At 41.6% G+C, this 24,946-nt stretch overlaps 2 protein-coding genes across 3 annotated transcripts in view; one reads left to right on the top strand and one right to left on the bottom strand.

Annotated features, from left to right (window-relative positions):
- MACROD2 (mono-ADP ribosylhydrolase 2) overlaps nt 1-24,946 on the bottom strand; it is an 892,536-nt gene that overhangs the window by 773,111 nt on the left and 94,479 nt on the right. The gene's annotated exons all lie outside the window — the stretch shown is intronic.
- On the top strand, nt 1,282-14,077 carry FLRT3 (fibronectin leucine rich transmembrane protein 3). Its single transcript, XM_037406062.1, has 3 exons — nt 1,282-1,445; nt 8,853-9,606; nt 10,725-14,077. Exon 3 carries the CDS (start codon nt 10,770-10,772, stop codon nt 12,717-12,719), a length of 1,950 nt encoding a protein of 649 aa, XP_037261959.1. The 5' UTR covers nt 1,282-1,445; nt 8,853-9,606; nt 10,725-10,769; the 3' UTR covers nt 12,720-14,077.

Below are 24,946 nucleotides of genomic sequence, written 5' to 3'. Positions count from 1 at the left end.
AGTGAATTTAAATATTCAAACTTCACACAGGAAGTGCAACTATCCTGCTGTTTTTATAGGCCTTACAGAAATCAAGCTCTCTCTGAACCTAATGTAGCTTGGCCTTGCTGTCCTGATACGGGCAAAAAGTGCAAGTGCAGGACAACTGGGACGAGCAGGGACAACTTTGGGGAGCTGCCTTGCGCCGGCACCCCCAGGATCCTTGTGCGGGTGAGCACGCATGGCAAAAGCACTGCAGGAGATGGCCAAGATCACCTATGCACTGATAATGAAGAGAACAGGATACTCATTAAAGGAAGCAGCTCTCTGCCTTGAGAGAAACCCTCATTTTTATGGAAAAATATTTTAAAAACTCCAACAGTCAAAACATCCACTGCATCTGCCAAATCTGACGCTACTTGTGTAAGCCAGCAAGCCATAAAAATAAGGGAAACCAGGTTTTATTAAAAAAAATCAGGGGAGTATGTATTCTAGCTTGCCCTGCAACTACTGTAAGTTTTGGGGTTTGTTAGAAGAGCAGAAAGTTTGTTTTCTGATGCAGATTTCTCGAAGGCTGACGGCCAGCCAGGCCCTACTCATCCCGGGCCTCGGCCCCGCCAGGCATGATAACGTATCGCCGGGGTGGAGCACTAATACCAGACAGCTCTTACCCACTTGCTGCTTGTAAACTGCACCAAGTGCTAATACCTCAAAATAAACCCCTGGAAGCCCCCGAAGCCACCAGTGCAGCCTGCGAGGCCTCGGGCGCGGCGCTAGGACGAGGCCGGGGCTGCGGGGCCGCCTGCCCGCAGGGGCTGAGGGCAACGGTACCGGTCCGCTGGGTTTGTCTGTCGGAAGCACCTGGCACAACCCGTAGCTGCCCCCATCTTTGGGCCACAAGCCAGGGGCAAGCAGCGGCCGGGGGGTCGCTGGCCAGCGCCGCCTGCCCCGCCGGGAGCCCTACCGACAGCGACAGCACGGCGGCTCGGGGCTTAACCGGCAGCGCTGAAGGGACGAAGGGCCCCCCCTTCCCCCCGGCACTGCCGGCAGCGGCACCGCCGACACGAAAATGGGGAAAATTTAAACACCGCCGAGGGCAGCCAAGGGCGCGGCCCGGCCCGGCGGTGCGCAGGGGAGCGGAGCGGAGCGGAGCGGAGCGGGCCGCCCCCCCCGAGCCGCCTGGCCGCGGCGCCGCCTGCTGCTCCCCCTAGCGCCCGCGCCGCCGCCCCGCCCCGCCCCGCCCCCGGTGACGTGAAGCCCCGCCCCCCGCTCGCCGCTGCCGCCGCGACTTGAGGGCGCGCGCCGAGCACCGCGGCTGCCCCGCGCCAGCGCAGCGCCCAGCGCATCGCTCCGCTCCGCGCCCGGCCCCGGCCGCCGGCGCCTCCCCGCGCCCGGCCCCCGCCACCGGTGGAATTACCGCGGCGGCCGCGCTCCAGCCGGGATCGCCCCTTTTCCGTGCTCCGCAGGTAAGTGCGGGCTGAGCGCTTCCTCCGCGGGAGTTGCGCGGGTCGGGGTGCGGCGCTAGAGGCGGCGGCTGCGGCGGGAAGTTGGGGCACGCCGCGGCCCCGGGGTGCGGGCAGGGCGCTGCGGCGGGAGCGCTCCGCTGGCTGCGCGGCAGGGCGCGCAGGGGCCAGCCCCGCGGGCAGTGCCGGTGCGGCGGGCGCAGCCGGCCCCTGCCCGCCCACCCTCCGGGCGCCCGGGGCGCAGAGCGGCCGCTGCCGGCCCCGCCGGTGCCGTGGCCCAGGCAGGCGGAGCGCCGAGCCGCCTTCCGCGGGGGCGGAGGGAAGCCCGGGGGAACCTGCACAGCAGCGCCGCCGGGCCGGCTCCCCCCGCGCGTCCTGGGACCCCAGCCCCTCATTTTAACGCGGTAAGGGGGGAAACCTTCCTGCCCGGGCCATGCACGGCTCCCCGGGTTAGAGAACACACACACACACACCCCCGCCTTTCTGCATATGTTTAAGTACAATCAAAATCCCAGCGAGAGCGTTTGTGCCCCCTCCCCAGCGCTGCCGCTCCGCACGCACAAAGTCTGCGGGTAGGAGATGGGGGAACAAAATGGTTGCACATACGTTAAGAAGGAATGCAACAGGCCCCATCGCCTCCAACCCGCTCGTGGGGAAGAGCAGCCTCCTGGCATTCGCAAGCTCCTTGCCTAGTTTTATAATCAACTTCGCCGCGGTTTCCAGTTTATTAAGGGACTGGCTGCCCTCGTACGAGCGCAGCAAACGCGTTTATCCATAGCTCGCGAATTACTTCACCCACTTCTTCCTTTGCGCACCTTCATCTCTAGGCTACTCTCACCCCGCGAGCGGTTTCGGCGCTGCGAGGTGTGCCGGAGGCTTTTGTTTTACCAATTTCCCCGAACGCAATTAGGAGCTGTAACTTAGTTGATGAGGCGAAGCCCGAGCGCCGCTACCTCTCCCGGCGCAGCAGCCCCGCTTCTCCGCAGCTGCCCTGCCTGGCAGCAGCTACGCACGGAGCTTCTCCATTTTTTTTTTTTTTTTTTTTAAATTTTTCTATTATTATATGGGGGGGGCTCTTTTGGTTCCTGCTGAGTTCCCAGAGGCAGCCCTTTGGCCAGGCAAAGCTCTGCTCTTGCACAGAGAGCTGCCTTTCTGGCTCAGCCCTCCTCTCTTTGAGCTAGCCTCAATTTTAATCTCTCCGCCCGCAGAGGGGTTTGAGCGCAACCCTGGCGCAGCCAGGCAAAGTTGCGAGGAGGAGTGTTGCAAACGCGACGGCGAGTGCATGTAATTAACTAATTCACGGAGTGCTGTTAGCCATGGGTTACTAATTTGGACTGAAGGCAAGTCACTTCCCTTCTTCAAGGGATCAATTCTTGTCAGTTCCCAGAGTACAGCTGACTATTTTCTACACTAGATTTACACCGAAATGCAGAATTACTTTACAATTACATTGGATTCCTGCAAAAGAGCACGTCAGCTGAATCTGTTCTCTTATTGCCACTTAGAAGATTCGTGTTTCGCATTTCCATGCAAATCCTGTATGCAGAGAAAAGTATAGAAAGAAGATGCTGAAAACGCTTCAGTCTTTAAAAAAAAAAATCATCATCCTGACCCCAATTTCCTTGCCTAAAATACACTGCCCAAAAAGATAGAAGCGTCAATTATGCTTACCAGCTATTGCCTGGGGATATGGCGTCTTAATGAACATTTCTTTGAATTAGAGTGAAAAATGCATTTGTCAATTCAAGTGTACAAAGAAAAGAATTACTTGCTTTAAAACAGGAAGATCAGTATGTTTTCCTTGTCAATATATGCCACACATTAGGTCATACTTAAGAGGTTTCAGTGCCCTTCCCTCCTCCCTGAATAAAATAAATAAAAAAAACCCCAAACACCACCCTCGAGTTTCCTTTAATTTATTCCAAAACCATACAATACAGTCCTGTTTAATATCTGTTTTCAAATATTTCATAAACAGAAGATATACCTGGGTTTATAGAAAGCCAGTTATCTTAAAATATACTGAGGTTATTCTAATCCTTCTATTCATGCTGCTATCAAGCTCTTCTATTTTTCCGTCCACATTTAATCACTTCTAAAAGCTGTATTTTTTCCTGCCTTCTGTGCTCCTCCTATATCCCAGAAACAGTGACAACCCTTGGCATGTATTTAAAATGCTAATTATCTTTTTCTTTTCTTTTTGTACATTCATACCGGTTTATTTTAACTGGAAAATGACCAGATAAATACCATAGTTTGTACAGTCAGCCTGGGAAATAAGATTCTGTAGACTCTCTAAAAGAGCGATATTTTTATTTCCCTCCTTTGGAGGCTGCCTTTGTTTTTCTCAACAGGAGACTTTGTTGTAATTAAAGCAGAGAAAACTGGACAGCAGCAAAAAACATCTGACTTGTGGCTCTTAAAAGTACAGGTTTTGTAGCATGTACCACCCCCCAGTGGGCAAAAAACTCTGTAGTAAACTCACAGCCAGCTTTAATCTCCAAATAAAGTGTATACATTTTGCAGCAAGAACAAAATAACTGCATTTCTGGGTTTGAGGTGTTCGGGGTTTTTTTTTTTTCTTTCTTTCTTTCTTCATTTCTCCTTTGTCACCAATTGCTAAAAGTTGAAAGATACTGTCTCAGGCAGTGGTGACTAATCAAAGCAATTGCTGGAGTTTGCAAACTTTGCATTGCAATTATTTGAAGTGGCTTGGGTTGGTGGATGGCCATCTTTGTCTCCTTCTAGCAGGACCCATGTATGCTAATGGCTAGTTATTTCTGAAGAAACTTCCCTAATTACTTCAAAGCACAGGAATACAGAAAAATTAATACGTGATTGCTTACATCTCTTTTTACTAAGCGACCAAATATCACTCAGAGCAGGCATTTTGCAAAGTGTTCAGTAAATGTATCATCACAAACTCTGTTGTTCCTTTCATGAGCTGTAAGAATTAAAGCAATCTTACAGCTGCAAGTTTTTAAAGTCTTATTTTTTGAGGTGCAAGTTTAGTAAGTTGGGAGATGAGCAAACAACTGTTTTAAAAAGGAAAGAAAAAATACTGAAACTTTATCCAGCTTTTAAGTAATGTTTTCACATGCCTAACGTTTTGTGCCAGGAACTCCCTATCAGGTATAATTTCACCTAAACTTGTCAAGAGGGGGAAAAAAAGAATGGATTTTACTTTGAAACAATGGCAGCATTTGTTCCCTATTCTTTTATTTTAAGCATGGGTGAGTTACCTCAGCAGCAGTTCTCAAAAGAAAACCTAAGAAGCCCTAATTGGCTAAACTCAAAGACCACTAAAACACAACAAAAAAAGGCATTGCAAAACACTCCCCCTCAAAGTGCTTTTTTAACATGCAACTTTTGCAGAAGCAGAGTAATCAAAACAAGAGAGTGAGTAGGAATAGCACAATAGCCTGAATCTTTTCAACCTAGCCTCTTCAAAACTAGGAAAGGTTTTAGAAGTAAACTTCAGAAGGGAACAACTCCTAGTTCATTTCCATCCTCTACAGCAAATACTGGTTTGGCTTATCCTAGGCATGGAGTCAAGCTTTTACTGAGAATCCATTTTAAGTCAGATTCACTTGTATTTGAGGGGAAAATCACATTAAAAAAACTCATTTTTTTAAGACACTTGAGTTCAAACCGGGAAGACTAAAGCAATACTATATTCAACTACAGCACAAGAAGGGGGGAGGCACATTTTCTACAAGTAAATAGGGGGGGGGGGGGGAACCCAAAACAAATTTCACCAAAGCACTCTCGCTTTAACAAACTCCTTTGCATTCTTTACCCCTTGGAAAGACAGCGAGAGGAACTTCTGCTTGCCTAGCACCAAACAAAAGACTGGGGCACCTTCCTGAAATATGATGATCGTGGAAATTGCAGCTCCTAGACAGGGTGCTTAGAAAGCATTTTGCTGTCACGATCAACTTAACTCTGAGTAACACACTTAAAGAAAACAAAGTATGGGCATTGTTTTAAGTGTAGGTTAGCACTGTGGAACTCCTTTAAAAAAAAAAAAAAAACCACCACCAAAAAACCCTCACAACACGGTGAAGTTATTTAAGAGGCAGCATGACCTTCGTAAGCTAAACTGGCAATATATGCAGTAGAGAAATTTCACAAGTATTTTAAAAACTAAGCACATCTTACATTTCTGATAAATTCCAGATGCTAAACAAATACATTTGTAATTCTGGAATATATGTACACTGATTAAGCAAAATTGTTAGGCTTATCAAGTCTGTATATTCTAACGTTACCTGCAAATCATACTGTTGTAATTTATAATCTAAAAATACTGGGTTGTTTCCCTTCCCCCTGTTACTTTGATGGTTAGAAAGAAGCTGCTGAACTACCAGAGTTCCTGCCGGAGAACACAGAGGTGGATTAGAAATTCAAATAAGCATTGTGTGACCTCGAGTGAGGCAGGTCTTTATTTTATTCACATTTTATCACAGCTTAGAAAAAAAAGATTTCCCTGGCACCATTTGTAGGAAAAGTCCCAACTTTTCAAGTATACAATTTTTATTTTTTCTCTTTTTTTTGCTATTGACAGGGAGTGCAGCAGGACTCCACACCTCATAGTAAATACAGGAAAAATATGCCAAAGAACACCACTGTATAGTGCAAATTACTTTGAATATTTTAAAATAAGATGTCCCCCTGCTTAGCTGTACCACAGCAATAAATACACGTGCAAGGCTCACGCGTTACCGCTATCTGTAGTAATATGCTTGCTTACACAATGTCCAGGGAAAAGTAATTTAACCATGTAGTTCAGCAAAGTTCATGAAAACATTCAACTTGGAATAAAGATAAGCAAAAAAGCTGCTGCTCAGTTGTTCTGACATTACTTACCAAACCTCCCCTCTCCATCATTTTTGCATTTAAAAATTAAATTTAGCACACACTTCCTAAAATCTGCTCTGCTCAAAAGTAATGACTTCTTTCAAAACCATGTGTCCATGAAGCCTCCCAGTTTGATGTTGCAGAAACCTGGACACAGTGTCTGTGCCAGTGGGGGTCACTTTTTCTTTTCATCCTGCCGGATCAGCTATAATGACTTGATGTCAGGGAATATTTAGAGACAGCTCAAGAAGGGGAAGGTTGGAGCATGGCAGCAGGATTCCCTTCTTCTCTGAAGACAGATCACTGGAGCCTTTGATATGCAAAAACATTGTTTTCAGCTATGGCTTGAGATATAAAAGGGAAGTGTGAGATACCAAACAATCAAGACCTGAAGAAAACTATTCTAAGTTTAGAAAAGGGAGTGGGGGGTATAGCCTTAATCCACATTTTTGAAACAGTGTCATCTTCTCCAAAGAGACCTGCTTTTATTTTTCTCTCTCTTGTTATCATGTAATTTTGAGAGAAGGGATAAAAAAATTCCAAGAACTTAATGAGCTTTAGTGCTTTCATTTCAATCCTACACATTACTGCTATTATAATAGCGGCAATAAATGAAGGAATGATTATCAAATGGAGCAAAGAGGAAACAGTTTATATGCTAGAAAGGTAAAACAAATGAACTTACTTTCTCATAGATGTATATATCTATAATGTATGCATACTAGAGCCTCTGTTTTGCTTAATACTAACATGGTTTTTACAGGTCTAAAGAATCTAAAGAAAATTTGTTTGCTTGTGTTTTTTTAAGTACTTAAAAGTTACTGTAACCTTCGAAGGCCTAACTAAGCAATTTATATTCCCACTTTACAATATACTTCCAGAAACTATGTTCTATCACAACTTCAGATTAGTTCCTAAGAGATACCATTTTTTCTACAGCTGTTAAACAACTGTTTATTTCAAAGTTTCAGGAATAGAGCCTGGACCTCTTTCTCAAACACTTCAGTAATAAGACCAAGAAAACTGCACACTGGAAGAACACGAAGCCTTTTTGTTCCACTGTCTGATGATTGCATAATTTGCCCAAATTACATAAGCTATCAAAAATATGCATTCCCTTATGTTCTAATACGTAGCCACGCAGATTGAGTTTTCCCCATAAATAAAACATACGTTAAAATACTTCCTTATGCCACAGTGGGGGTCACTCATTCTAAGTTACTATTTTCTTTAGAGAACTGCAGAAAACAAGGGTCAAAAACAAAGCTCAGATGAGTCTGAAAGCAGCATTAAGAGAGAAGAGACTTTACCATTCTCTCACTAGACAGTCACACCGGGCTTTCGTTTTTGGTTTGGTGGTTTTTTTTTTTAATGGTCAACATTTTTCTATGAAGAAGAGTGGCATAGTTTGTATCTATGTCAGTCATTTTGTATCACTGCATATATCCTCTTGCTATAGGAGTATTACTGATCTATTTCATGATGAATCTGCTTCAGATTGTGGGACACAAGAGTTTAAAACAGAGACTGTCTGTTAAGGTCTCATATTTTATAACGGACCAGAAGCTACTGGTTAAGCTCGTGAGGCAGGCAGCTCAGCAAGCGTTACTCAGCATGCTGTTTCTTCCTAGCATTTCAGTTCTGGAGACTCTGCTCAGTTCTCTGGACAACATGCAGTCACCAAACAGAGAAGCAAGTAAACGTTAAGGACATTTTAATTTCAGATTTAACCGCTTTTATTTCAGACATACTAGGTGCTCTTAGGGAACACAGACTTGATATCTCACTGGATACTTTCTAAAATAGTGACATGAAGTAGCCCAGATTAAAAATACCATCCAAAAATAACCAAATAATTACAGTTATTCAAGTAAGAGGGAAAATATTTTCAGTCTTGGCTGTTACTATGTTGAAATTAGAATAATCAGATTAAATGCCAGTCTAATAACCAATTCTACTGTGTGCAAAGTGACAGATACAAACAATAGCTTAGAAGTTCAGACCACAAACGAAGCACATTTAATGGACAAAACTCACATATGAATCAGTTGTCAAAGAGTTGATACAGATGCCTAGCTGGTCCCCAATTCTGAATCAGCACATTGCAAATGTGAAATATTTAGCAAAAACATTTCCCCTTTCATCCAGTAACTACCGAATGGTAATTGCTCTCTTTACATTTAAAAACCAAGGAGATGACCATTATCTATCTTCGTTTACCAAGAACACAAAGCAAGCAACCATTCTGGCCTCCTCCAAGGAGGCAGGACTGGCATTTGTAATCAGGTGGGAAACATCATTTAGGAATACTTTGTTGCTGTCTGTCAATTCAGGTTTACTTTTATTTTGTAATTGAAAAAGGAAAATACAGTTCCAGCAAAACCTTTTCTTAAACAGCTCTGTATTTTGCTGAAATACCAATACTTTGGGAAAACAAAATATGCTAGTCATGTATGCAATAAGCATAGCATGAGTTACATAGGGTATAAAACCCAACTGAATACTAGTTGTTATTAATTCCAATTTTTGTGTTTGTTTTTACCTTTGCAGGAAACTAAGAGTTCAAGGGAAGCTTTAAAAGGGGACTTTTCTGGGAAGCAGATCATATTTTTGTGGGTTTTTTTTTAATGAAGAAAATCATCTGAATTGCCTGACATTTCTACGGTAGAGTAAATTGCATTCTTGCAGCGCAAGAGGAATTCTTTCCTGCATTACAAATTTGGAAGAAGCATTAAAAAGTGAGAGTCGGAAAATGGTTCTGTCAAGGAGGTGTGGATGTATCAGGATGTAGCTACTGTACAAAGATTGCACTTGGATAATTCTGGACAGGAAAAAGCAGCCCCATTCCTGTCCTCCTGAAGAGGCTACCATCCTTCAAGCCTCAGCATAATGAATAGTTTCCATCACGCAGCGCTGCAGTTACCACCTCTGACTACTACGCTGCACAGAAGAGTTTGTAAGAGTTACAAAGAAAGTAATTCCTGCTAAAGGCATTAAACCAAACAAAAGAGGCTCTTCATTCACTGACTTTACATGAGGACAAAACCAGAGGCAAGCTGAAGCTTTTCTATGCCCCAGCCTGGTGTGCTTATGTACCATGATAAATCTTGGTTGGAATGCTCATTGAGTATCGTGCCAGGAGCCAGGAAACCCACACCACCGAGAAGGACCGTCTGAGTAAACACCGTTGAGGAAAAAAAAAAAAAACCCCACAGCTCCATGGAGTAAACTGTAAGAGTGACTCACAAGGCATTCCTTCACTGGATATCCTCAAGCACAAAATTTACTCATACCTTTAAATACGGTAGGATCAATATTAATTTATTTTCCTTTTTGTGCCTCAGAGAATAAAGTTCAATTAATATATGAACCCACAAGAGAAAAGGTCATGACACCGCTTAATGCATAGGTCATCTTGCAGAAGTTCTCACAACCCTAATTACAATGGTAATTGAATTATGTTGTCTTAAAAGCTATAAAAATGCTAATTGCTTGAGCTCAATATACAAACACACTACCAATGCTAAGTACAATTCCAGTCTCAAGAGTTAATTTATATTATCCTGCCCTGCACAGTTTGAACTAATAAGATGGGAAAATGTGGTTAAACCTGCCAATAGTCTCTTATTAGTGTACTGCTTAGTAAGACGACTTTTGAGAATGACAAATATTTAAACATGAAATTAAGCATGTAATGAAATATTCCATCCAGTCAACTAGAAAGCCATCGCTCTACCGGACACATCAGGTTTTAGCTACCTACCAATTACAACTTTTACCTTTCTAAACATTCCAGCTCAAAACCCAAGAAAAGTAGACTGCAGAAGTGGTAGGATACACAATATGATGTTGAGCGCACTGAAAACCTTGGAAAAAAAGTCCTTAACTGGCCCTTGCTCTTTTGACTGTATTTTATGCTTTGCCATTAGGACTTTTTTGAACCCGCAAAATAGCTACCGCTAAACTTGTGGGTTTGGTAAGGGTTTATAGTTCACTTAAGGGCTCCTGAGGCAGTTAGCTGGCTTAGGAATCACTTCTTATCTTTCAGATACAGAATGATTTACTTGAACTGTGGTCTAACTCCAGCTCTGTATTTACGTGGTATCTGCAGACAGAGATTGTCTCTGCATGTGAAATGTGAAGCAATCCTTAGAAAGACCCTTCTTGCTTAAGCAAAACAATTTGCAGATTAGACATACTTGATTGTACATTTTCAATTACTATGCACAGTAACCTATTAATGAATCAGTACATGAAGCGGTACAATTACTGATGTAAGGAAAAGAAAGTAAACCGTGTCTACGGGCTTGATTTTTGGTATAATACATGTGTTTCAGATGTCTTCTGTAATGTTGAAGTTGAATTTTCATTGCAGTTTCTTCACTGATGATCTGGATAATTTTGTTTGTTTGGTTTTTTTAGATTGTTGAAGATCAGAACTGTATACAAATCTCATCATTCCTGACCATGATTAGTGTAACCTGGAGCATCTTCCTAGTTTGGACTAAAATAGGGCTGTTACTTGACATGGCACCTTATTCTGTTAGTGCCAAACCATGCCCTTCAGTATGTCGCTGTGATGTGGGTTTCATATATTGTAATGATCGCGATTTGACGTCTATTCCTACAGGAATCCCAGAGGATGCTACTACCCTCTTCCTTCAGAACAATCAAATAAATAATGCTGGGATTCCTTCAGAACTGAAGAACTTGCTTAGGGTGGAAAGAATATATTTATACCACAACAGCCTAGATGAATTCCCCACTAACCTCCCTAAGTACGTTAAGGAACTGCATTTGCAGGAGAATAATATAAGGACCATTACTTATGATTCGCTTTCACAAATTCCTTATCTGGAAGAACTGCATTTGGATGATAATTCCGTTTCCGCTGTTAGCATCGAGGATGGAGCTTTCCGGGACAACATCTATCTCAGACTTCTTTTTCTCTCTCGAAATCACCTTAGCACCATTCCCTGGGGTTTGCCTAAAACGATAGAAGAGCTACGCTTGGATGATAATCGTATTTCCACGATTTCAGAGCTGTCCCTTCAAGACCTTACAAATCTAAAACGTCTTGTTTTAGACGGAAATCTTCTCAATAATCATGGATTAGGAGACAAAGTGTTCATGAATCTTGTCAATCTTACAGAACTGTCATTGGTCCGCAATTCGCTCACAGCCGCACCTGTAAATTTGCCAGGAACAAACCTAAGAAGGCTTTATCTTCAAGAAAACCACATCAACCGTGTGCCACCCAATGCTTTCTCTTACTTAAGGCAGTTGTATCGGCTAGATATGTCCAACAACAATCTTAGCAATTTACCTCAGGGTGTCTTTGATGATCTGGACAACATCACTCAGCTTTTTCTTCGCAACAACCCTTGGCACTGTGGGTGCAAAATGAAATGGGTACGTGACTGGTTACAGTCGTTGCCTTTAAAAGTTAATGTACGTGGACTGATGTGTCAGGCACCAGAAAAAGTACGTGGAATGGCTATCAAAGACCTCAACGCAGAACTATTTGATTGTAAGGACAACGGCATGATAAGCACCATCCAAATCACTACTGCGGTACCAAACACATTATACCCAGCGCAGGGGCACTGGCCAGTTTCTGTCACCAAACAACCAGACATCAAAACTCCCAACCTAAATAAAAACTACAGAACCACAGCAAGCCCAGTACGCAAAATCATTACAATATTTGTGAAATCCGTAAGCACGGAAACTATTCACATCTCCTGGAAAGTTGCACTGCCAATGACAGCTTTAAGGCTGAGCTGGCTCAAGATGGGTCACAGCCCCGCCTTTGGATCTATAACCGAAACGATAGTTACAGGCGACAGAAACGACTATTTGCTCACGGCTCTTGAACCAGAATCGCCATACCGTGTATGCATGGTTCCCATGGAAACCAGCAACATCTATCTCTCCGACGAAACGCCTGAATGCATCGAGACTGAGACAGCGCCTCTTAAAATGTACAACCCTACCACCACCCTCAATCGGGAGCAAGAGAAAGAACCTTACAAAAACTCCAGCTTGCCCTTAGCTGCCATCATCGGTGGCGCGGTGGCGCTGGTGGCCATAGCGCTGCTAGCCCTGGTCTGCTGGTACGTCCACAGAAACGGGTCCCTGTTCTCCCGGAACTGCGCCTACAGCAAGGGACGCCGGAGAAAAGATGACTACGCCGAAGCGGGAACCAAGAAGGATAATTCCATCCTAGAAATCAGGGAGACTTCTTTCCAGATGATACCAATAACCAACGACCAAGTGTCCAAGGAGGAATTTGTAATACACACCATTTTCCCACCTAATGGCATGAATCTGTACAAGAACAGCCACAGTGAAAGCAGTAGTAACAGGAGCTACAGAGACAGTGGTATTCCAGATTCAGATCATTCACACTCATGATACTGAAGGACATGAAAGACTGGTTTGGGTTTTGTTGGTTTTTTTGGTTTTGTTTCGTTTTTTAAAGAAAACAAGAAAAGACTGACTTAACAGTTGCTGTTCTACTGCAAAACACTGGAGTAAAAGACTGACAAAGCAATGTACTGTACATTTGCCATATAATTTATATTTAAGAACTTTTTATTAAAAGTTTCAAATTTCAGGCTACTGCTGCGATTAATGTAGTGGGGATACCTGACCACAATTCTATATTTTAGTATTTTTTAGTAATTTGTACTGTATTTTCCTTGCTAATATTGAAGTTACAGACCATTTAACTTTTGTGTTCTACTGAGTAAGATGACTTGTTGACTGTGAAAGTGAATTTTCTTGCCGTGTTGAGCAGTCAGAGCATTCATCTGAGATCCTTGTAAGTGTAAGCACAGGCCATTTTTCACTTTGGTATCAATAAAATAATGTTGAACCTGGCAAATCAGGAAGATCAAGAAGTGGTTGCAAAAACTCAATAGAACTTTAAATGTTGGGTCCGCTGAATCTGTAAACCACAACAATATTCAATAAACAAAAACGCGTGTAGTAATGGGCAATATCAGCTGTCTGGATATATCCATTCAACGATGGTAAAATCCAGTTTAAAAGAAAATAATCAAATTGATGACATGCATGAGACTGAAGCTTTTGACACGTGTGAAAAAAGTAATTGATCCCTGGAAGAAAGCCTAATCAAATTCCTAATAAGGAAATTTTAAAAAATGCACTAGGCTCTACAAACCAAGAGGATAGATACAGTTTTGGTATAGATTTGTGGTTATCAAAGCCAGAGGTCTGCTTATTACAGGGAAAACGTTGATGTATGGTCACAGGCATTTGGGAAGCTAAGGCAGGAGGACAGATACAACGTTTAGAAACTGCTTTGAACAAAAAAAGGGCTGAAAGTGCAGTTTCACAAGGAAAAAAGAGCAGGACAAAAAAAAAATAATACAAGCAAGGTCTCAAAAACTTTAGTCACAAAGGTAAGCAGACAATTGGTGAATACAACTTTTTTTAAACTCAAACAGTATACAGGTATGCATTCAGTATACTGCCATTACAGTCAGGAATACTGCCCATTACTGTCGCAGTTTTCCAGAAATTCCTTGATAAATCTGTAAGGTAACATGTTTCTGTTTCTGCCTTCCTACTGAACTATGGGCTGTTTCATGTTTAAACCCCAAGCTGCTCTTTGTTGCCATAATCACTTGTTTCTTCAACTAAAAAACCAAAGTGCTTTGTATGCCCTTTGGCCAGTCCTGTGTGTGCCTTGATCCAATGCTACATGTATCAAGCTTTTAAAAACTAAAAAAAATACCAAACAAAAAAAAACCCACAAAAAAACCTGGAAAAAATAAAATACCCACTTTTTCATACATAACTTATCTAAGAAAAATACTGGTTTTATTGATGAATAAAGTTGAAAAATTAGTTCAAAATAATGCTGTACCTCTGCAGTGCACTGATAGGAAACCCATTCAGAACCTACTACTTCGCAGGTCATGAGCTTCACCTTTTTCTTTGTTCTGTTTGACAGCGTTACACTTGCAGGATTTCTTCATTATTAATTACTGGAAAACAAGTTTTCATAACTTTGAAGTGTGTGAACAATGAAAGGGAGGGAAGGCATGGAGTTACAACCCCCAGAGATACAATTTTTTTCAACAGAAACAGCAAATAAAAATACTTAATATTTTGGACAGTATCTCACACAAGAAGAAACGTATACCAAATGCAATTCTATTTTAAGAGAACTTGAGCGGTTCTTGCCCTGTCCTTTCCCCTAAAAGTGGTAAAGGATGGAAGACCGCAAGAAAAAAAGCGACCAACACGGAGACCGATGGTTTCAGCAGTCAGCCTGCAAACAGCTCTGCCAGCAACCCATCTAACTGTGCAGACCCAAAATGTCCAGTAATACGCAGCTCTCTCCATCCTCATTTTCCAGATGTGCCCAGGGAAAGTCCTCTACAAACTCCCTGTGCCACAGTACTGCTTCCTCAACCTCGCCTTCAAAAACGCCTCCTGCAGTTCCTGAGCAGTGGAGGAGTCCCAGATGGAGAAGCAGCGCTGTGCTTCCCTCCCAACCTCAAACAAATCCCATCTTCACACAGAGCACTGATTGGATCCACCGTGCCAAAAGTGACAGGAAGGGGCACGTTACGCTAAACAACTGTGTGCTCCGCTCAGTGCAATGCACTAAACAAGACTATTTTGCTCTCTTTTTCCCATCAGATACAAATCTAGGGAAGGGCAAGAAAGCCAAGACTGAGCACATTGAGCCTCATCACGTTCTTCTGCAGAAGGCTTCCCGAGTGGTATGCGGGAAAGAAAAACCACCACAGATGGAGCAGGCAGAGCTGGTTTTCATCCGAGCTAGCGTATAGGGACCTCATATTGGAGATACATTTAATGGCTAGATCGCTGGCAATAGATTACAAGTTCTTTGCCATCAGGTCTCTGGTAACAAATTAAATAGGTTTTGCTGAATTTTCAAGCTATTTACATGAAAAACTCTCTCCTAGGTGACTCCAAATTTGTGTTGTGAAAAGGATAATGAAATAACACTGGGTGAGTACCCTCCTGTGCCTCTTCCAAGGCACCTGAGCCGCAGGCAGCCTGGTAATGGTACATCTGCTGTGCATCTCGGGTGATGCCATACAAAGGTCACATACGGGCTATAAAAACATCGCCATTTGAGGAGGAGATAACTGTATATGAAACTTAAATACGAGGACTTTTCATGTGAAATCTATGTACTGTGAGGTAGTAGTATGCAAATCCAAAACAACTTCAACAAGCTGGCCCAGTTGTTCCCAGTTCACCTGCACTAGAAAGAGTGAAAACCTGGCCAAGGGATTCTGTCTTCTGCAGAGCGCCCGGCCAGGTTTGCAGGGAGAGCTGGTGCCTTCCTGCCACAGTTGGTGTCGATGGAAGAAATGGCACATCCATGCATATAACATCTTCCTTAGGTTCTACAGCAACTTTCACGTGACGTGCATAATACTCAGAATGTGGCAAATGAAAGGCTGCTTTCAAAGTAAACTCTGGGTTGGTTTTTTTTTCCTTTGGATACTTACATAAATTTCTATTCTGCTCCATGTCACGCCCATCTCTTCAAGACTTCTGCTTACCATAGCCTGCAGTAACAGCATGCAGTGCTCTCTAGCACCATGCATAAATCTGTTCTATTAGACAGTTATATACATAGGGAAATCGGATTACTACACTGAGCAGTTTACTCAACACATCTATCAAAATAACATTAATCCACATAAAACTTCTCTCAAGTAATTTTCTAATTCCATGTTATTTCATGTACGGTTCAATATTTAATAGTGAAGCGAGGAGTGGATTTTTTTTCAGTGTTGTCTAAGCCTTTGTGCAGGGTTAATTTAATCGGTATATTCCATATTAAAATACTATGCCAAGTATCTTTTACATTCTTTATCGGGGGATCACCTCTTAATTTTTATTTATATTGCGACCCTGAATTGCTCACAGTTCTGTTTTTACCTGAAAGCTGACTCACAAAAACCTAAACCTGGTACTTCGGAAACCATAATAATTTTGTCTTTTCAGTCAGAACTGAATTTGCTTGATTTATAAGCTATTATTTCCTAGCTTTGTACAACAGCCTCAAATGCAACAACTGTTGGGGTTTTTGTTGTTGTGGTTTTTTGTGTTGTTGGGTTTTTTTGTGGGGTTTTGGGGTTTGTTTTGTTTTGGTTTTGTTTTCTCCTGGCTTTAACAGTACCAAATTCAAAGTATTATGGTCTTGGAACACAGTTACCATTTCTTCTGCTAATGCACTAGCTAGCATGCAAGCTATATTGTGCCAATGCTGTACATATTGAATGTAGAGCAGCAAATGCAATAAAGCAAGAGCAAAAGTAATAAAGCCTTATTTGCTATTAAAATAATTTACTGATGACATAACTCACTAAAGCATGTATATAGACTTCTCTACTAAGTAAGAGAATGCAATTTTGCATATTCACCTGCAGCTGAAATTGGATAAAATCTTCAAATGTGAGCTGGCAGATGCCATTTGCCTGGATTTATCCAAACCACGTTTGTTTGGGATACTTTTGGATGGAACCGTAATTCACATGGATACCCCCTGCTTCCAAAACACCTTAATCTTGCTTCCAAATCCATGTATTGTTTCCGCATCACCTTGTGACTGATCTTTGTTTAATTAACTGTTTCTTTACTCATACCAGCATAACAAAAGCTTCAAGCCACAAGCCAGCACTTACGACCAATGAAGTTTTGTTTGTTTTTTTAAAAAGCATAAAGTCACTGGGGACTTTCTTCTTCCAAACTAGCCCAGAGTGGTTCAGCCAGAAAGGAAAAGCCCACTGACTGCATTCAGATGTGAAAAAATTACACTTTTTTTTGCAAATGTATTTAATTTTGGGGGTGGTGGAGAAGGAGTTCTACCCTTGCAATGAAATTATAGCCCTTTGAAACACTCTGAAGGTACAACCACGACACAGGTATCAGATTCTGGACACAGTTGCTTTGAAAGTTTTTTCTTTTGGTAAATGTGTGTTTGGTTTAATTTTAATAGTTCCTGCTCTAAAAAAAAAAAAATATCTATAGATAAAACCATACAAAGAACATGGATCTCTCCAAGAGTGACAGAGCATCTAGCTCAAAACAAACATCACCTGCATTTTACCAGCACTGGACATCAAGCAAGATACTCATTTTAAGGTAGTCTTTAAGTGACAACTAAGAAACATTCCTGCCCCACGGGGAAACCAAAACACTTCAACAAAATGGGTGTTAAAAGAAATAACCAACCTCTGGGTTATTGGTGGTCTAAGGCAAAGGCATGCAACACACATTTTGGAAACTGAACAAATGTCCATCACGCACAGACATGGTAAATGTCCTGCACCTGAAACCTGCTGGCCAGAAACACGGAATTGTATTACCCAACTCAACTGCTTTTCTGAGCCCATTTGTGTTTCCTTAGGATGAAAACGTAGTGGAGTCACAGTATAAAACCCCTCAAGATTAATGACATGAACCGAAAACACTTTTTGAAATCTGAAGCTGGACCTTCTAAGCTTAGCAAGAACACTCATAAATAAGTTATAAAAATAGAAGCGTCTTAATAGGGCTAATTAAATAATCTGACTTGTTCAAGCTGGTTGATAGTGTTCATATAGGCTGCTACTCTGTCCTGAACAGCCCTCTTAAGTAATCAGAGAAAGGGAGGAGATCATAGGCAAGTGCTAGTGCGCACTCCCGTCCCCTTGCTGAGCTTAAGGAATATCTATCTATAGACGCAGCCGTGGAAGGTTTAATTGTTCAAAATCAAGAGACTGCATGATGCTCTCTAATCATTAACTGTGGGAACATCATTTACAAAAGGATGAAATTATTTGCATATTATGCATAATTTAACTTCTTAAATTTATGCAAAATATTTAAAAAATCATTTCTATTAGAAATGCACATACGATTTATGTAATACTGATTTCCTCCAGTGGTATTAGTCCCTGATAAATGCCTACTAGGCAACTAGCTTTCCACATGAAAACAGGCGGGTTTTTTGGGATGTGGGGATTGGTTTTGTTTAGTTTAGGGTTTCTTCTTGTCTCAGTTTTTGTAATTGAAGAGGCATAAATAATTTCACTCCAAGTCTTTCAGTTTTCATTGGATGCAAAAGTTGACAATTTCAAGTGAATGCCTATCTCACATCAACACATATTTAAGGCAGGTGCTGGTGTGGTTAAAGATCTCCCCACAAACTCCTTTCCCATCTCTCCTCACAGTACCGCTTTTCCAGGATTTTAACTTCAAGTCTTGCCTCTGTTGCAAGGATTGCGCTAGGTTAGCGAGATCAGTCAGTTTTCACCACCGTAAGAGCCTATTCAAAATTTGGGACTTTTTTTATTTTGAGATGCACATGAGCAGCGGTATTTACGTATGCAGTTAGGGACCAGAAGCAGAAATCTTTCAGGCTGGGTAACACACAGCAGGCCACATCAAATCTAAGCCTTTATCCAACTGAGCCTGCTATATTAATATCATTTCCTTAACTACTGTAACAAGCATTAGAGCTAAGACAGTAAAAGAACATGTCCTTACCTTACATACCATCTTAGACTACTACTCTGTATGTGTAAAGTGGAATTTATTTGGCTTCCTTAAACTTGTGCTGTTTTTCCATGGAGTAAATGGCAAAGTAAATAAATAAAAGATTTTAGAAAAGGCAAAACCCTTCAACCCAGGAATGCTGACGTTCTGACAAAGCAAAGGATTTAATAAGTCACATTGTAACTGGAGAAGTACATGCAAAACCCAAGCCTGTATAAACCCTATGCACTTTTCAATTGTGTGCATTGTATGTTCACCCCCTATTTAAGCTACATCAATTAGAAACAAAAGTTACTTGCATTGCACTGCTCTAACAGGAAATAAACTAGAAACAGTCTATTTTTATTTTCTACACAGTTTGAACAATGATGTAAAAATGTGGACAAGTACAGAAACTGGGGGGGTTTGTTTACCTGGTTACAATAACCTTCCCAAGAAAGGTTGAAGGCACTTAACGTTTGAAGCCTGACAGAATATTTTACTGCCCATAAGGAATATGAGCTCATTAACAGAAAGCAAGCCATATACAGGGAAAGTGCTAGCCCAGCAAGTAAACATATTTTAGGGTATTAGCTGATAATGCAGAACGTCTGTGCCTAATGTCTTTAAAGTAATTATTTTACTCTAAGAAGTCATTAATGGCATGTTACCTACTTCATCCACTAAAAACCTTTTCATTTCTCCCCGATACAGAAATGGCATACAGAATACCAAAATACAAAATAAGAAAAAACCCCATGGTATTCCCAGATCTTGGAAGTTGTTTCGGTTGCTGAAATTCAGCCAAAGTGAAAAGTCAGGTACAGGAGAATACTACCGGGGCAGCTGAATTGCTGTCCTCATGCAATTTCTTTACATAAATGCAAAAAAGGCAGTGCTGGCAGCGACAGAACTGCAGGTAGGACCTCGGGCAGTTCAACCATGGCCATCTCAGACAGACCCCTCAGCTCTCCCATGTAAGTGTCTTGCTGCTTTTGACTACAAGAAAATTTTTGTCAGTACTTTACGGGGTCGAGAAGGTTGAGCACTAGCAGGACCATAACTACCTCTAAGGTCTTCTTTCCTTTCTTTCTTCTTTTTTTTCTTTTTTTTTTTTTTTTTTTTAAATTAAGTTCATTGAGACAGTTTGTTCGGTAAACACGACCGTCTTGCATGTAAAAACCTCTTCACTGCTAATCATACTTGCTGATACATACTGGAATAGTGCTAAACCCTCCTTGAAGAGTTTGCAATTAAATCCAAGGTAGGCACACCACAAATTATTTACCAACTGCTTTCAGTGCTGCTGCTTTCCTCTGGCCCATATTGGCACTTAGAAGTTCAAATAAACAAGGTCAATTAAAGATAATTTTGGGGGAGAGGTGCAACACCACAAAATAACATTTCCACTACCAAAAATTGAATTATACTGAAAATAAGAATAACTACGTGCTTTATCATAGCTTATATGTATCTCTAAGTGCTCAGGTCTTTCTCATTATCTGCTGGCCTGGAGACCCAACAGCTGACAGGGCTGCACTGATCAGTGTCCCTTGGGTGCAGACAGGCATTAAGAGTAGCCAAATGCACCTAAACAACAGCAACAGGGACTGGTTTTGTCCAAAAAAAAAAAAAAAAAAAAAAATTGTCTCAAACTGTTGGTTTTCTCCAAAAAGTTTTGTTCCAAACTCTGAAATCTATTCCTATCCTATGCTACATTTCAAAAAACCAAGCAAACAAACAAAAAAAAACCAAACAAAAAAAACACCCAAAGAACAAACGACATAGCTTTCAAGCATGGGTGATATGACATAATGCCCAGTTTACCTGTAAAATAAAATTTTAAAGTTTTGTCTAATTGAATTCATACCCAATGCTAGCTGTCATGAGTACATTTTAATTAAGTCCCCATCACCCCCCTCAACATTTTTCAATACATAGTCTCTGCATAGAGGTAAACAGAAGTTTGTGCAGCACGGTTCATCAGCATCTTCCCATTTCCCCTGTGTTATCAACGGGCTTACCTTTTGTATCATTTTAGTCATTAAATATTAAAAGCACAAGAAGCGATTTGTCAATTTAGCTTTTAGGGTATTAGAGATGGGAGAGGGAAAGGAAGGAGAGACATTACACTAGGATGCTAATTAGGGAAAATAGCATGCTGCAATATGCTGCAGGTAGATTCCTTGTTGTACTGATAGGAAAAAAAACCCACCAAAACAAAAAAACCAGAAGCATCCAAGCTTCCACAAACCCAGCTATATATACAAAGGACCTATCAAGCTGCTCATGCAAGAAATGCATCTTGTTCCCAAAGCAACTGCATCATGTTGGGAAGGGAGGGGAAGGGAGTCACTTTCTTTGATACTAATTTGAAGGTGATACCCTGCATGCCACGAAGGAGACCCCACTGATATGTTAAGTATAGGCCTGATTGTCTTAAATGTCTGCTTTAAACTCAATACTAGCATTGCTGCAAAACTAGAGAGCAAGCAACCTAGCGCATAGTTCCAGAGACTTCAAAATAAATCCCAAACAAATCAAAAAACAACTAACCCTGCAAAATCCTCAAAAAGCACCTATCAAATTGATTTCAATCCAGTGATTCGGTACAAAGTCAAAGGATGTAAGCTCTTCTAATCCCACCCTTTCAGCTCTTCCAGGCTCCGGCAGACACCTCCTCTAAAGGATGGGAGCCCTGCAAGCCTGGCAGTGCCTCACCACACAGCTCTTCAGCCATTTGCGACCTGACAGCTGTTGGCTTTGGGTTTACACACTGCAAAAACAACTTAGGAGGCGAATAGTGTGAACGGTACCCCGTTCCAGTCCAGGAGATTTCATTACAATGAGTTTAGCTCTGGGCAAGCTGCCATAATAAGCACATTCTTGACAGGTATTTTATTTTTCCTCCACAGAATACCTAACACTACTGAAAGCACTGACTGCCACATTAAATACTGTGGGTTTATTAAAAAAAAAAAAAAAACCAAACACAAACCCAAACAAACCAACCCTCCAAAAAACCCACAAAAACCAGCTATTGTTCTCCTCCTGTTAATAAAGACTAACTTTATCCTTCAATATAATCCCTCCAAATCAATTAAAATGCATTCAGTGGGTTGAAAGGATGCTAGTGAAGTATTAACAAAAGCCTGGTTTGGATTATGCAAAACTTCTGCAGCAATTGGCTGATGCTAAGATTTCAGCGGCAAGGGGATTTCAAGAGAAGCAAAATAAACCTAGCTCTTAAAAATATTTCTTACTTTGTTTCACTCGCTAGTTCTAGCAACATAGTAGGTCAAATCCCCACATCACCAACCTCTTTTTAAGTTTTGCAAGTTGATCTATGAATAAAATGTGTAGTCTCTCAGAGTAATTCATAGAAATCTCTACAGCCCTGCCATAACCTGGTGCTTAAAGACGACCAATATGAAAATGCTTTAAAACAGAAGCTGCTCTGGGTACGCTCAGGTCCATCACTATGAACTGATGAACCCATCTAGGACGTGCTCGAGCCTTCCCAGGAATGAAGATAGGGAATTAACCATGCCGGGCATCAACAGATGTTGGAGACCTGCCAAGGCATTTATTCACATATCTCACAACCTGCTAAAATGCTGGTATGGAGAGGGGAAGATTTTCTGCCCTGCCCAGAAGAAGCTCCAGCGGGTGCTGTTACCTGTGCTAGGTCTGGTCAATGGACAGCCACACTTACTGCTTCCTTTGCAAAAAAAAAAAAAAAAAAAAAAAAAAAAAAAAAAAAAAATTCAGGATAAACTTTCCTCTGACCAACAAACCCAAGGTCACGTTCTCTACTGCTTTTGCATTTGTAGGAAGCTGCCTCTGACATCTCACTGCGGGGCTTCATCAGACAAGGAAGAAAAAAATCAGAGAATTTTAAAGGCACCAACAAGTGTCTGATCTTTCAAGACATCATCGCTAATCTTCACATGATCCAGCCTGCTCAGTAATCAAGACAGAAGCACCATGCAGGTGCAAATTAATGCTACTTATGTCCTAAAAACAAGAAAGAAAAAGGATATGGAATAAGTATGCCCAAAAGCACCATCAAATTTATTCTCCACGATCAGATGGGGAATTACTGAAGTTTGCTTCACCTCAACAAAAACCCCCAAACAAACATGAAGCCATCTCCACGCCATTAACCATTTGGCTGAGCTGGTTAGTGCTACATTAAAAGGACCACAGGCTCAATGGCAGCGAGAACAGGAAGACATGGAGTGGTCCTCAGCTCCTCCAGTGATTTTCACACACTGCCAAGACAGAAAACCCAACTCTTACAAGACAAATTTTTTTGTTCTTCCTTTGGGTCTGTCAACAGAAAAATTAAGAGGAGGACCAAGGTTATTTTAGGGCATTATGCATCTCAGTGACCTAATATGAGTAAACAGTATAAACTTATGGCACGTCACTTGTTCAGGTGCAGGACAGACACCTGAAGAGCAGCCCTGTCATCAATCCCAAGACACCACGTGCCAACCTGAAGCATCCCTCTTGAAAAAGGACAGCAGCCCTGTGAGCTCACAGGGGAGCAACCGCAGCACGGGACTCGGAGAGCACATGAAAAACTGCCAGTATTTTCCTGAACTGCTGAAGCACAACAGGGAGGTGGCCGATTGATACACGGGCACTAGGAAGTTGTCCAAGACCTTTTAAACCCTAATTCACCGGAGAGCTAACCCAGATCTGACTATTTCTCTAATCACAAAAATCACTCGCTACTTAATATCTGTGATACATGATTATATGCTGATGATGCAGGTTCCTTGGACACTGCAAAGTGCTGGGAGGGTTGTTGTTAAATTGACAGTTTTGCAGGAGTAATCGTTATACCTGTCCAGAAAAAACCCACATGTCCTATATGGTGAAAAGCAATGATGGTAACTGCAGGTGTTTCATATAAGAATAAAACTAGCAGGAAATTAAATGGGAAGGCTGGGGGGGGGGGGGGGGGGGGGGGGGGCGGGATGGGGGAACAGCAAACAAAAAAAAAAAAAAACCACCCAAAAGCCCAAAACACTCCTGCCCACTATAGTGACCAGCTTCCATATTCCAACCTGATTTTTTAAAAAGCTTATAAATATTCTGTGTCCAGAAAAATCTCTTTTACAAATGCACTTCGTAAGATCTTTTTCTAATACTCTTTCTTCACTGATGATTTTTCAAAGTTCTTGTAATCAGCTTGAAAGGGACCAGCAATTCTTTGCTCAACTGTAGCAGCAATAGAAGGAATCGGCACAATATGCCAGAGGAACGTAAAATGTACTAACCAGATACGAAACCAGTTATAAAATACTGAAATCCACACAAGTACATATCAGATTGTCTGTTTAACACTGCAAAATTTGTGATATTTACTTTTCCGTTCAAGAATGCTCCAGATGACACCCTGAACTCTCAAAAAGCATGTATTATGCACAGCCGCAGTGCAAATGAGAAAATTAGGGCTCTAAATCCATCTGTTCTCCATTTTCTTCAGAAGTATAGTGTATAATAATAATAATTTATTTTCCCCTTTAAATTTAATTTCATCAGTCATTGTCCTTTAAAATAAAGACACAAACATATGGTCAGATATTTTTCTGTATAGAGCATCATCATTCTTATGGTAAAATTAATAGCTCTTCCAAACAATTTTTGCTAAGCAGCCAAAATCCAGAAGTAAAGACTGAGCAAATTACAATACTAATACTAATTTATTAAGCTACTTTCAAATGTGTTCAGCTTCCCCTTTTTTTTCTTTGCAGCATTATAGGACCACTTGATAAAGCAAAATTGCAGATGTTCAACCCTTTGTTTACTATGATAACTGGCTGAAAACAAAATGAAGTGACAGGACCAGGGCTACCTCACCCTACCAGGAGTTAACGCTGTGCTGGAGTGGTTGCTGCTGGAGGATATGGAATAGCAGAAACTCTGAAGGATGATGTCACCAGGGGTGCTCTGCAATCCAGATGCTCAGGAAGGCAGGAGCCAGAGCTTGGAGAGCTGCTACCATCTCCCTTCTATGAACCACCTGGATACCTTTCCTAATACTTTGTTTTCTGGACTATGCAATATGTTTTCTTATACCTGCCATCTAT

This window comes from Falco rusticolus, chromosome 12, assembly GCF_015220075.1.
Source record: "Falco rusticolus isolate bFalRus1 chromosome 12, bFalRus1.pri, whole genome shotgun sequence".
NCBI lineage: Eukaryota > Metazoa > Chordata > Aves > Falconiformes > Falconidae > Falco > Falco rusticolus.
Note: the sequence above shows the minus strand (reverse complement) of the source record. Positions and strands in the feature narration are given on the sequence as shown.

Excerpts from the sequence above, each read along its gene's own strand:
- FLRT3 (XM_037406062.1), top strand. The coding sequence starts at position 10,770 with ATGATTAGTGTAACCTGGAGCATCTTCCTAGTTTGGACTAAAATAGGG.